Source organism: Schistocerca nitens, chromosome 10 (assembly GCF_023898315.1).
Source record: "Schistocerca nitens isolate TAMUIC-IGC-003100 chromosome 10, iqSchNite1.1, whole genome shotgun sequence".
Classification (NCBI taxonomy): domain Eukaryota; kingdom Metazoa; phylum Arthropoda; class Insecta; order Orthoptera; family Acrididae; genus Schistocerca; species Schistocerca nitens.
The window spans coordinates 210,216,492-210,229,118 of record NC_064623.1 but is presented as its reverse complement, the minus strand read 5'-3'; the positions used below and the strand labels follow the sequence as shown (position 1 = coordinate 210,229,118).

General features: G+C 40.9%; 1 protein-coding gene across 1 annotated transcript in view; it reads left to right on the top strand.

The window, feature by feature from the left end:
- LOC126210662 (ATP-binding cassette sub-family B member 10, mitochondrial-like) overlaps window positions 1–12,627 on the top strand; it is a 137,531-nt gene that overhangs the window by 93,424 nt on the left and 31,480 nt on the right. Inside the window, exon 6 of the mRNA XM_049939993.1 lies at window positions 5,026–5,257. Within this exon, the coding sequence (XP_049795950.1) occupies window positions 5,026–5,257 (232 nt within the window). The remainder of the gene's footprint in view (window positions 1–5,025; window positions 5,258–12,627) is intronic.

Here is a 12,627-nt window from a genome sequence, read left to right as displayed (position 1 = left end):
CTGAGGGTATTTCGCCTGTTTCATACATCTTGCTCACCAGATGGTAGAGTTTTGTCAGGACTGGCTCTCCCAAGGCCGTCAGTAGTTCCAATGGAATGTTGTCCACTCCGGGGGCCTTGTTTCGACTCAGGTCTTTCAGTGCTCTGTCAAACTCTTCACGCAGTATCATATCTCCCATTTCATCTTCATCTACATCCTCTTCCATTTCCATAATATTGTCCTCAAGTACATCGCCCTTGTATAGACCCTCTATATACTCCTTCCACCTTTCTGCTTTCCCTTCCTTGCTTAGAACTGGGTTTCCATCTGAGCTCTTGATATTCATACAAGTCGTTCTCTTATCTCCAAAGGTCTCTTTAATTTTCCTGTAGGCAGTATCTATCTTACCCCTAGTGAGATAAGCCTCTACATCCTTACATTTGTCCTCTAGCCATCCCTGCTTAGCCATTTTGCACTTCCTGTCGATCTCATTTTTGAGACGTTTGTATTCCTTTTTGCCTGCTTCATTTACTGCATTTTTATATTTTCTCCTTTCATCAATTAAATTCAATATTTCTTCTGTTACCCAAGGATTTCTACTAGACCTCGTCTTTTTACCTACTTGATCCTCTGCTGCCTTCACTACTTCATCCCTCAAAGCTAACCATTCTTCTTCTACTGTATTTCTTTCCTCCATTCCTGTCAATTGTTCCCTTATGCTCCCCCTGAAACTCTGTACAACCTCTGGTTCTTTCAGTTTCTCCAGGTCCCATCTCCTTAAATTCCCACGTTTTTGCAGTTTCTTCAGTTTTAATATACAGGTCATAACCAATAGATTGTGGTCAGAGTCCACATCTGCCCCTGGAAATGTCTTACAATTTAAAACCTGGTTCCTAAATCTCTGTCTTACCATTATATAATCTATCTGATACCTTTTAGTATCTCCAGGCTTCTTCCATGTATACAACCTTCTTTCATGATTCTTAAACCAAGTGTTAGCTATGATTAAGTTATGCTCTGTGCAAAATTCTACCAGGCGGCTTCCTCTTTCATTTCTTAGCCCCAATCCATATTCACCTACTACGTTTCCTTCTCTCCCTTTTCCTACTACCGAATTCCAGTCACCGATGACTATTAAATTTTCGTCTCCCTTCACTATCTGAATAATTTCTTTTATTTCATCATACATTTCTTCAATTTCTTCATCATCTGCAGAGCTAGTTGGCATATAAACTTGTACTACTGTAGTAGGTGTGGGCTTCGTATCTATCTTGGCCACAATAATGCGTTCACTATGCTGTTTGTAGTAGCTTACCCGCATTCCTATTTTCCTATTCATTATTAAACCTACTCCTGCATTACCCCTATTTGATTTTGTGTTTATAACCCTGTAGTCACCTGACCAGAAGTCTTGTTCCTCCTGCCACCGAACTTCACTAATTCCCACTATATCTAACTTTAACCTATCCATTTCCCTTTTTAAATTTTCTAACCTACCTGCCCGATTAAGGGATCTGACATTCCACGCTCCGACCCGTAGAACGCCAGTTTTCTTTCTCCTGATAACGACATCCTCTTGAGTAGTCCCTGCCCGGAGATCCGAATGGGGGACTATTTTACCTCCGGAATATTTTACCCAAGAGGACGCCATCATCATTTAATCATACAGTAAAGCTGCATGCCCTCGGGAAAAATTACGGCCATAGTTTCCCCTTGCTTTCAGCCGTTCGCAATACCAGCACAGCAAGGCCGTTTTGGTTATTGTTACAAGGCCAGATCAGTCAATCATCCAGACTGTTGCCCTTGCAACTACTGAAAAGGCTGCTGCCCCTCTTCAGGAACCACACGTTTGTCTGGCCTCTCAACAGATACCCCTCCGTTGTGGTTGCACCTACGGTACGGCTATCTGTACTGCTGAGGCACGCAAGCCTCCCCACCAACAGCAAGGTCCATGGTTCATGGGGGGTGCAGTACTGGAACATTATTGAAAAAGGGGCACAACAATAAACAGTGTACATTACAGTGAGATGCTTACTGCCAGGCTAAGACCTGCAATTCGAAGCAAACGCCAAGGATTGCTGTCAAAAGGTGTTGTGCTTTTTGCTTGACAATGCCCGTCAGCATACTGTTGCCCACACTGCTGAAACGCTCCAGAAACTCAAATTTGAAATACTGGATCATCCTCCATATAGTCCTGATCTTGCACCTTCTAACCATCACCTGTTTGGTCCACTCAAACAGGCATTAAGGGGCCGTTGATTTGCCTTGGACGAAGCAGTGAAACCAACAGTGCATTCCTTGCTCACAGCTCAACTGAAAACCTTCTTTTATGAGGGCATCAGGAAGCTTGTACAACGATGGACCAAGTGTTTTGAAAAGCAAGGAGACTATGTCGAAAAATTATGTTCTTTTAAGTTTCCTATTTGATTACAATAAAATTTTATAACTACTTTGCAGATAATAATTGACTTACCTTCGTATGATCTCTCTTCGTATGGAGACCCTTGCTGGGAATCTATCAATCTGATGGAATTATATTTTCATGGCGACAGATGAGTTTCCACTTTATCTCCAATAAAGATAAAAACTGAAGCAATGAATTAAAATTTATGCCATGGCTGGGACTTGAACCCAGGTCTCCTGCTTATTAGGCAGATGTGCTATGCACTACACCCGGTAACATTGTGGCTGTCACTGCTGGCAGATTACCCTAGTCCAATGCTCTCCCTGGGGAAATGGGCTGAAGATGTGAATTGAAATTTGTGTTAACGATGGCATTGGACTATGGTTCCCCTCCATCCTCCTCCCCTTTCTGTCATGCCCATTACTGCCAGCATTTGTAATTAAAAATTACCTTTCTTTAATTTATAATTATTGTTGCACCTATCATGTAAGGCTCTAAAACTCTCTCTCTCTCTCTCTCTCTCTCTCTCTCTCTCTCTCTCTGTGTGTGTGTGTGTGTGTGTGTGTGTGTGTGTGTGTGTGTGTGTGTGTCATTGTCTCATTTATTGTTGACGAAGGCCTTACTGGCTGAAAGCTTTAAACATCTACGCTTTATGATATCAACTTTCCTTTTCATGATATTGTTACATTCCATCCTGGACTTTCCATTGTTTAATAATTAGCAAATAAGTTTCACATACCCATATTAGGTACGTGTACATCTATCCCAGATTGGAAATCCATGTGTAAAATGGAGAAAATGCAACCCTTTTGCAAATTTCATCTTTGTGGCACGATACATAACACACCAAAAAAATGTTAACCAAAACCACCACGGCTATATTTAAGGTAACTTTATCAAGTGCAATATATGGATTGTAAGATATCATAACAATTTCAAATAAAGATAATGACATTAATTATGAGGATGACATTCAAGTGTAAAAGACACCATATAGTGATTCAAAGAATTTTCCGAAAATAGGTACAGACCTCGATATATGTCACGTGATAGATGCCGAGTAGGTTGTTAATGAGTTTAGCGGTTTCTTTAAGTAGCCTTCCCTGGACAGTCTAGCATACACAGCACATTGTGTTTCCTGCACGTGCTGCCTGCTGTGCTTGTGCCAGGCAGCTGGTGGAGTGTTTGTGTGATTGTCACATTCCGCAATTTCCCTTTAACTTAATGACCAATGACAATACTGACAGAATTAGTTAAGAAGACTGTTGGCAAATTTTCAGTGTGAGTTGCATATCATTTATTATTTATGTGTTTCCATAGCTTTCAACCTAATGTCTACAGGTCAACTGATGATGATCATTAGAACGAAACCATTTGTGGCAAAAGAAACATTCCTCAAATACAGCTGTCGTGGTTTTTGTTAAAATTAATGTGCGTCAAGTGTGGAATGCAAAATGATCGAAATTGCATAAAAAAGTTTGTGTAACTATTGAAGTGAAAACACACATGATGAGGTCAGTGTCTTAAAATCAAACAGGATGCATGTTGATGTATTTAGCAGCACTTTTTCTTCTTTTACATATGAACTTCCCACTTGCTATAGTTGGGTTTGTATCGACTAGGTTTGTGTGAAATTCTCTCTAGGGAAGACATCAGATGTTGCTTTTCCCTCCACACTGATATGTGAAATATATGAGGTTTATCCAGAGAGTAATGTCACCAGTTCTGTTCTGACACTCCTTTTGGTAGGATTGCAGTCTGCCCACTTGGGCTAATTGATAAGGATTGTTATCTCCTCATTGCAGCCAACACCAGAGTTGGGACGTGTCCCTACATGAACTCGTGTTTGGTGGTCTGCTGAAACTTACACTGGATGCCCTTCAAAGTCAAAATGTGAAAACAGTGTGACCTGCGAGCGTGAACTTTCGAACATAGACCGTGGAATGAGTGTTAAACTGATAGTTCAGTCTCTGGAAACATTCAAAAGACTGAAAAAAAGACTCGGATGTATCAGACCACTCATTGAACGACCCTGGAAGGCACCTAGGCAGTGTGACCAGTCACACCACCTTCTCAGTGGAGGATTATCGATCAAAAATGGGTTGGCAACAATCCCCCAGACCCTCGACAGTCCCGACCTTACTCCCGCAGACTCTCTTTGTTTTCCTGGCTCGAGATAACCTGGAAAGGATACCATTGCACGATGATCGGCATTGTGGATACTGGATTTATGTGTGCCCTAAAGGACATTCCATTCCGAGCCTTCCACGATGCCCGCAACACTTGGAAATCACATTGGCAAAAATGTATTGAATGTAGGAGGGTCCTATTTTGAAGAATTTCGATCCATTGGACTGGTCTGATCAGTAAATTAGTTTTTATGGGCTTAGAAACATTATTTTGTGGGCAAACTGTGTTCATATTGTAAGCTCAACAGCTTTTATTGTGATGCAGCTAGATAATGCCTAAGGAGATGAACTAGTGAACTCCTAAATAAAATTCAAAATAAAACAACAGCCTATGCTTGAAAATGACTTCTGTTAACTATCTGCTTTGAAGTTAATGTTAAAATTCTGAACGTAGCTCATTTGTAGACATTGCAGGTGGTTTGTACGGTTTTCTTTTTTTCTTCTGCTGTGCAGACTGGACTTTCCGGCAACGTGATTATCCTCTCCGTGCTGTACTACGGAGGGGTGATGGTCGGCCAGAGTGCCCTCTCCGTCGGTGAGCTGTCGGCATTTCTGCTGTACGCTGCCTACACGGCCATCTCTCTTGGGGGCCTCACGAGCTTCTACTCGGAGCTCAGCCGTGGCCTCGGCGCCAGCACACGGCTCTGGGAGATTGTGGACAGGCAGCCTGCAATCCCAGTTAGAGGTGCACTTAGCTATATAATGTTACCAGTTACTAAGAAAAATGTGTGTGTGTGTGTGTGTGTGTGTGTGTGTGTGTGTGCAACTTTTTCAGATAAAGATGGAAGAGATGACCAGAACTTAGGTTTAATAATTATCTAATTAATAGCTATTTTTTAAAATAATTTTAGATGGGTTGAGTTTCAGTTTTTTATTCGATTATATCATGAACCGCATAACTATTAGAGTTTCATGATATGATTCAGCATGTTTCTATATGACTATGACATACAAATAAATGGTGTGTTATAGCTTTATTATTCTGTACACTGGCACTACACAGAAATCATAAAGAATTCTCCCCCCCCCCCCCCACCCACCCCCTCCGCCTACCCCCACTCCCACGCGTGCGCGCGCGCGCACACACACACACACACACACACACACACACACACACACACACACACACACTGAATGTACATTTAAGAAAGTTACTCAAAGTGACCTCTTCCTACTTCAAAGTATGCCCTGAGACTGCGTTCCATGTGTTGCTCTGCTCTCTTGAAAATTTTGGAGTAGGTCGTATTTGGTCAAATCCATTTTCGATATGCCCCCACAGAACACTGACGTTAGGTATGGGAGTTGAATATGTCAAATATTTTAAATGTCCCCGGGGGTAAAAACATATTGGATTGAGATCTGGTGATTAGGCAGGCCACACACTGGAGCACCCTCAACTTGTCCATCATTTTGGAAGCTGCTTATTCAGGTACTGACTGAGTGAGGTGGTACAGTGGTTTAGAAACTGGACTCTCATTTGGGAGGATGACAGTTCAAATCCCTGTCCAGACATCCAGGTGTAGGTTTTCCATGATTTCTTTAAATTGTTCCAGCAAAATGCTCGGACGATTCCTTTGAAAGGACGTTTCTGAGTTTGTGCTCCATCTCTAATGATCTCAATGTCGAAATGATGTTAAACCTAATATATCTTCCTTCCTTGCTTCCTTGAAAGACTGGCACTACTTGGTGCTTCAGATAAAGTGAGTAGAACACTATCACGCATAAACTACATCTATTTGATGTCGTCTAGAGGTACATTATTGAGTAAATGAAGCACCTCATTTATGAGAATCTGTAGATTTGATTGTCCAGTAAGGAGTCAACTAGATGATCACAAATGTTTCCACCCCACACATTGATGCTGTACAAAAGACAATCAGATAAACCAAAAACAGTTTCCAGGACCATCTGTAAAGATGAAAGTAAGTAAAAATGCACATATAATGAGGGGTGACTACAGGTAAATAGGCCTTCAAATAGTTCTCTTCATCGCCCAGAGGTCACAGCACTATTCACGTGATTTTTTTCCCCCTTAAGTTGGTACACGTGTTAGTAGACACCGTGTAACATTTTAAGTCATTCCAGGCAACAGTTGGCTGTAGGCAATTCTTTGAAACAGTTGTGGTGCATGTGGTGTTGAAAATGGGAAAAATCAACTATCGTGCAGTGATTAAATTCTTTGTAAAACAAGATTTAACACCAACCGAAATTAATTTGCAGATTGTAAATGCATATGACGGCTTCTCACCTTCAGTTTTCACCACGAAGAAATGGGCAGTCGAGTTTAAATGGGACCATGAAAGCCTCATAGATAATCCACACGAACAACACCCAAAATGTGCAAGCACACCAGAAATCAGTGACAAAGTGTATGATATAATTTTGGAAAATTTGTGTATAAAGGTGCTTCAAATTGATGATGCTCTAGGGATATCAAAGGAACATGTTGGTCGCATCTTGCATCAGGAATCGAATGTGAGAAAGCTAGTGCAAGATGCGTGCCACATGTGCTCACTGCATATCACAAATGTATTTGCACGACACTTTCCAAAAAGTGTTTGGTGCATTTTAAGAAAAACAGAAGTAACTTTTTGCTTCAATACGTGACAGTGAATGAAACACAGATTCTGCAGTACACATCTGTATCTGAGCAATACAGTGGAGAGAAGCTGATTCTTGAGTTCCAAAGAAGGCAAAGATGATGCCATTAGTGAGAAAGATTGTGGCATTGGTATTTTGGGATGAGAAAGGAAATTCATTGACTGACTATCTTGAAAAAGGTAAAACAATAACCAGAGATACTTCTCTCAGCTTCTAACAAAACTGGACACAAGCATTTGTGTAAACAGACCCGGCTTAATAAAGGAATAAAAATCATCTTCCACCAGGACAATCACCTAACCACAAAAGTGTGTTGGCAATGGGGAAATTGAGGAATTTGCACTATGAAGTGCTGGAACATCCACCTATTCTCCAGATTTGGCTCCCTTGAACTTCCATCTGTTCTCAAAACTGAAGTAGTTCCTCACTGGTCAACTCTTTTCATCAAATCAAGAAGCATTGTGGCTGTAGGTGGGTACTCTGAAGCACTTCCACAGGAACACTACTGGGGGGGGGGGGGGGGGGGGGATAATGTGATTGTAACAGTGCTGAGTGAAATGTATTGATATTGGAGGAGATTGCATTAGAAAATAAAAATTCTTTGAAAGCATGAATTGTCATTTTTGCTATCGTACTGAGAGCTTTTCAGACTGCCCTTGTAATTCCTTTCGTAGCTCACGGATGAAGGATTTTTGGAACCACATTCGTACTGAATTTTCGTAACGCTTTGCCGTGCGACACGTCCCTTCATTTATTTATCGACGGTCACTCCACTAATTTATCAACACCTTTTAAAAACGTGCATACATATACACACAATTACTTATGCTGCATTGTACCAGCTGAAAACACTGTGCCAAAACTGTAGCTCTGCAGCTTGCTTGGAAAGAAGGGTTAGGTGGATTGGAGGGGAGTAGTGACGGGGATGGGGAGGGGCTGAAGTACTTCTCACAGTTCTTACACAGTGTGACAGGTAGATGTAATTAAACTTCGTTTATTTGAACAAGGAAACTTTGAACACAAACAGACCGCTGTTTCTGATGCAGTACAACAAAAGAAAATAAACATTCCCCAGAAATTCTTAGTAATGTGAAAGAAAAGTTCATCACAAACAACTGTTCTTCAATCAAATGAAAATAGATTCTTGAGAACATAGATTACATTCTCTTGGCCAGTCAATAGTCTATCTTCAGAACAAAGCCTGTATTCAATGTTCTTTCTTCTGAGCAGCACGACTTGTCCACTGAGCTGAACACCGAGGCCAGAGTACGAGTCACGAGGACCCAGTCGTGCGAGTGGTGAAGACGATGTCCGATCAGAGGTGGTGTCCGAACGGTGATAGTACACCAGTCGCTGGCAGGCAGACGGAACTGGCTCTAGCCGGCTCCACCCGGGCAGGAATACTCACGCAGCATAAGGTTACAGTTTTCCTGTCGGCTACCGAAATTGCGGCAGATGCATCGAGAGGTGCCGGTCTTTAGTATCCGTGTCACTTATCTTCTGCACCCCCTGGCTGGTTACAGGGAGGCCCTATGGGGCTGAGCCAGATACTGCAGGAACCAGCCTGAATGCAGGGGTGGGCTGATGATAACCAGCTAAGTCTAGATTCATCATTGGGTGGCAATGTTGAATGCAAAGCAGAGAGAGAGACCGTGGGTGAGGTAAGGAGGTTGGGGAAGGGTGGTTGAAAACTGGGAGGGAGAAGCAGCTGGCACACAGGATAGGAGTGAGTGATTACTGGAATCAGACGTGGGGAGTGCACAATGATGTGAATGAATGGATTGGCTGGGACAGATAGAACAGAGGAAGGTGAGATTGTGGGCAAGGAGTGTGGGTGAAGTTAGAGTCCTGGGGTGGAGGTGGAGGATGATGTGGAGCAGAAAGCTAACAGTGATTCGGGTCACAAAGATTACAGGCTCAAAGGATGTGCTGTGAGGAAAACTCCCATCAGCACAGTCCACTGAAGCTGAGGTTGCTGGGAAGGATCTAGATGGCACAGTTTGAGGGGCGACTGTTAAAACTGAGCTACCGTGTTTGGCAGGGTGTTGTGTACTGGATGGTAGACTCTACTTTTGGGTAGCATTTGGTGGTGATTGATCCTTTTGGAGGAGAGCTAGTTTGTAGTCATGCCCTCTATGGTGTTACACAGCAATTCATAGCTCTGGAAAAGGATTTGTCTGTAAGGTAGCAAAATTCTCTGTCTTGTTTATGTACCATTCAGTAACTCAGCATCTCTATTCTTCGGTGGGTAGTTACTGTTACTTCTTAAATTATTTACATTCCAGCTGTACTTCCCCTCACCAATTTATTAAGACGGCTGCTAGTCACGACCAGTGGTAAAGATGTGTCATCTAGAAGGGTGTACATTGTATAGTCATGCTTCAGTCCTCACACCTTAAACTGGATTATTTAATGTTTTATCTGAATTTGGGAGTTAAGATATTTCCATTTTACTTTTTTAGCGTATACGTGGCACAGAATTGGATTCTGCTGCTTCTACAATTGCTGGTATACAAGGAACGTGATATCTAAAGTGGTGTATACACTTTTGTAAACCCTCGTCACCAGTTTTGTAATGACCTCATTGCTACTGCTGTGGAGGCCAAGTTGCCACAGGTGTTAAGGTAAGCCGAGTTTGTGTGTTCGTGAAATGGCTTCTGGTGCAGTACACTGCTAAGACATTTTCTCCCTACCACTATTACAAAGCTATGCCCCAGGGTCTGGTAACAAGGTTCTACAACATTGTAAAAAAAATTAGTAACAAAAAGTCACACAAATGAGTTAAAATGTTTACTTATCTTTGTGACTAGATGAATTTTGTAGTCTGCAACATTGCTTGTAATATAACACAAAATGACTGCCAATGGCTAAGTGCAAATAATTGTAGATAGACTTCACAGTACATAGCAAATGCAATTTACAACAACTGTCTGTTCATTTCTAAGAGTTCACTAAACGGCATTCCCTGTCTGAGTCAGCCCTCGATGTTGATCTCTAACTGGTGGGCAAGAGCTGCTCTTCTATTGTCTGAAAAGGCTTCTGTCCCTTGTCTTCTGGTCATTGGCGGATTGTACTCATCCGGCAATTGGCTGAGGCGAAGTCGATATCTTCATCCTCGGCGCCACCCGTGGCGTTGCTGTTACTCGTGCCAGTGATGAGTCTCTATAGTACTGCCACCAGCTTGCATCTTTGCGCCTGTGGTGCTTTTGTCCTGGCTGTGTCTTGTTCAGACAGCATACACAAACTTTCCTTGTAATGAAATAGCTTCTAGACCTGTCATTCCACAAGTATAAATGTTCTAAGCACTTTCAGTGACAATATACTGACACTTACTTGAAAAAATTATTTAAAACAATCAATCTTGTATTGTGGGTCTCTATTGCTTGCATATACTTGATAAAGGACACCTTAATGATACCACTTGCTCTTGAAAAGTATTTATTTGCCATACCATTATTCAGGCATATAGCCCATCATCAGCGGCATACTCTGTGCACATTTACATTAATTGATGTGTATCCCTAATATAAAATCTTTATGCTGGTTAAAAATGATGTTGATCTCTGCGGTTCACAGATTGTTGTGTTTATACTTGGCAGACAAGTCGGTTGGTGAAGATATGCACAGTATATGCAACTCGTGATAGGCTATATGACCAAATGCCAGTCTGGCAAGTAAATAATTTTGAAGTACAACTCGTGATGTACATCATGATATCCTTTACCAAAGTACTTATTTCAGCGGCTTTTCATAAAGTATATTTTTGCTTTCTACTTATTTTTGTGGTTGAACTGCTTTCTTTTCTTTGAAATTGCAGTTTACACATCAGTTTTTACTACCAAAAAAATTCTTTTGAGTAATTTTACTTTCACATATAAATTTTTAAACCTTTTCTAGAAATAACTGCAACCAGTCACCTTTTATGGTGGTTCAGTGTTTACTATACCACACCCATCTTAAAGTCACCAAGTAACACATTGTGAGATGGTTCACAGTTTTTGATGATTGATTACAACATTGTGGGAGTTGTTGATCAGAGTTAATATTATTTATCAATTTCATCCTGCTGCACAAATCACATTGGAAAACGTAGCTTGTGCTTTCCAGATTTGTCGCGGGCAACAACTCCCACATGCTCTGTATTCTGAAAGACTGGTTGCAGTTATTTCTAAAAATCTTTATTCATCAGTCCAAAACAAAGCATTTTAACTTGACACAGACAATTGTTAGCTGTCAATATACCGACAAAAACAGAGTCCATCTAATACACACATCATAAATTAAATGTAGAATCAAATGCATCAGTTGTTGTTAATTGCAAAAACAGGCACACTCGACGTGTGTCTATTACAGTGCCATGTACCATGAGCGGGAAACAATGGTTTGAGTAAACCGTATGTATTTTTTTGGTGTAGAACCCAAATAAGCTGTAAAAGTGTGTGTATCCATGCAGATGGGATGGTTAGAAGGTTGCCAGATTCAGCACAGACAGACATCTACAGATGTCTGCTTTACAAATATTAACTTTCCCGTAGAAAATTTATTTCATACAATGAGTCATCTTCAAGATATTTAGTTCTCTCAAATTAAAACAAACACACTGTGTGTATTGGTACCCCTAGGCTCCTGAAATGTCTTCGACAAGATATTCAGTTAAGAATTTTACACAATGTTCTTGCTGCACACTTCTGTAGAATAAACACTTTTTTCCTCCTAAGCTACAGCATCCCAGAAGATTATGCAATATGACAGAATTTGGTGAAAGAATGCAACATATGCTAGCAAACTTGTAAAATGTGGGAACTTTTAGAACTACAGGAATTTTTCATTGTTTTAGTTTTCAGTTAAATTTTTGTAATTTTGACTGGTAACAACTGACACTCTAACAAATAATTTTATTTTAGCCCACTACAGCACAATAATACTGCAGCAATAAAACATAAACAAGAGAATAACACCGAAATAAAGCTTCAGTTGCAGAGAAAATGCACCACGTACAACAACAAAACACAGTGTGCACACAACTGTCTGCTGACGACAAAATGTGTCACAGACAGTGCAATACTTCATAACAAAAAACTGCTTTGGCTGCATCTTTCTTGTGTGCCTCATTTTGAAGAGTGTGACATCATAACTGTTTACATTTCAAACAGGTGGTGGGGAAATATAGTGAATGGTGGTTTGAGAAGCGTTACTTTAAAAGCAAATTTCCTTTCAAGCAAGATGAATTATGTTACATATAAGAATGTGGGATGAATTTCTTAAATCACAGAGCATTAGACTGTCAATCAGATTTAACCCTGAGGACCAGGCACTTAGATAAATTTTGGGCCCAAAAGCTCAGCCATTTGTGCCATTACTTAAAATTTTACTGGCACATTAGTGTTTCATATCTTAAAGGATACCACAGGCTAAAAAAAGACCAAGTTTGAAGGTTAATTTGTCATATTTCTG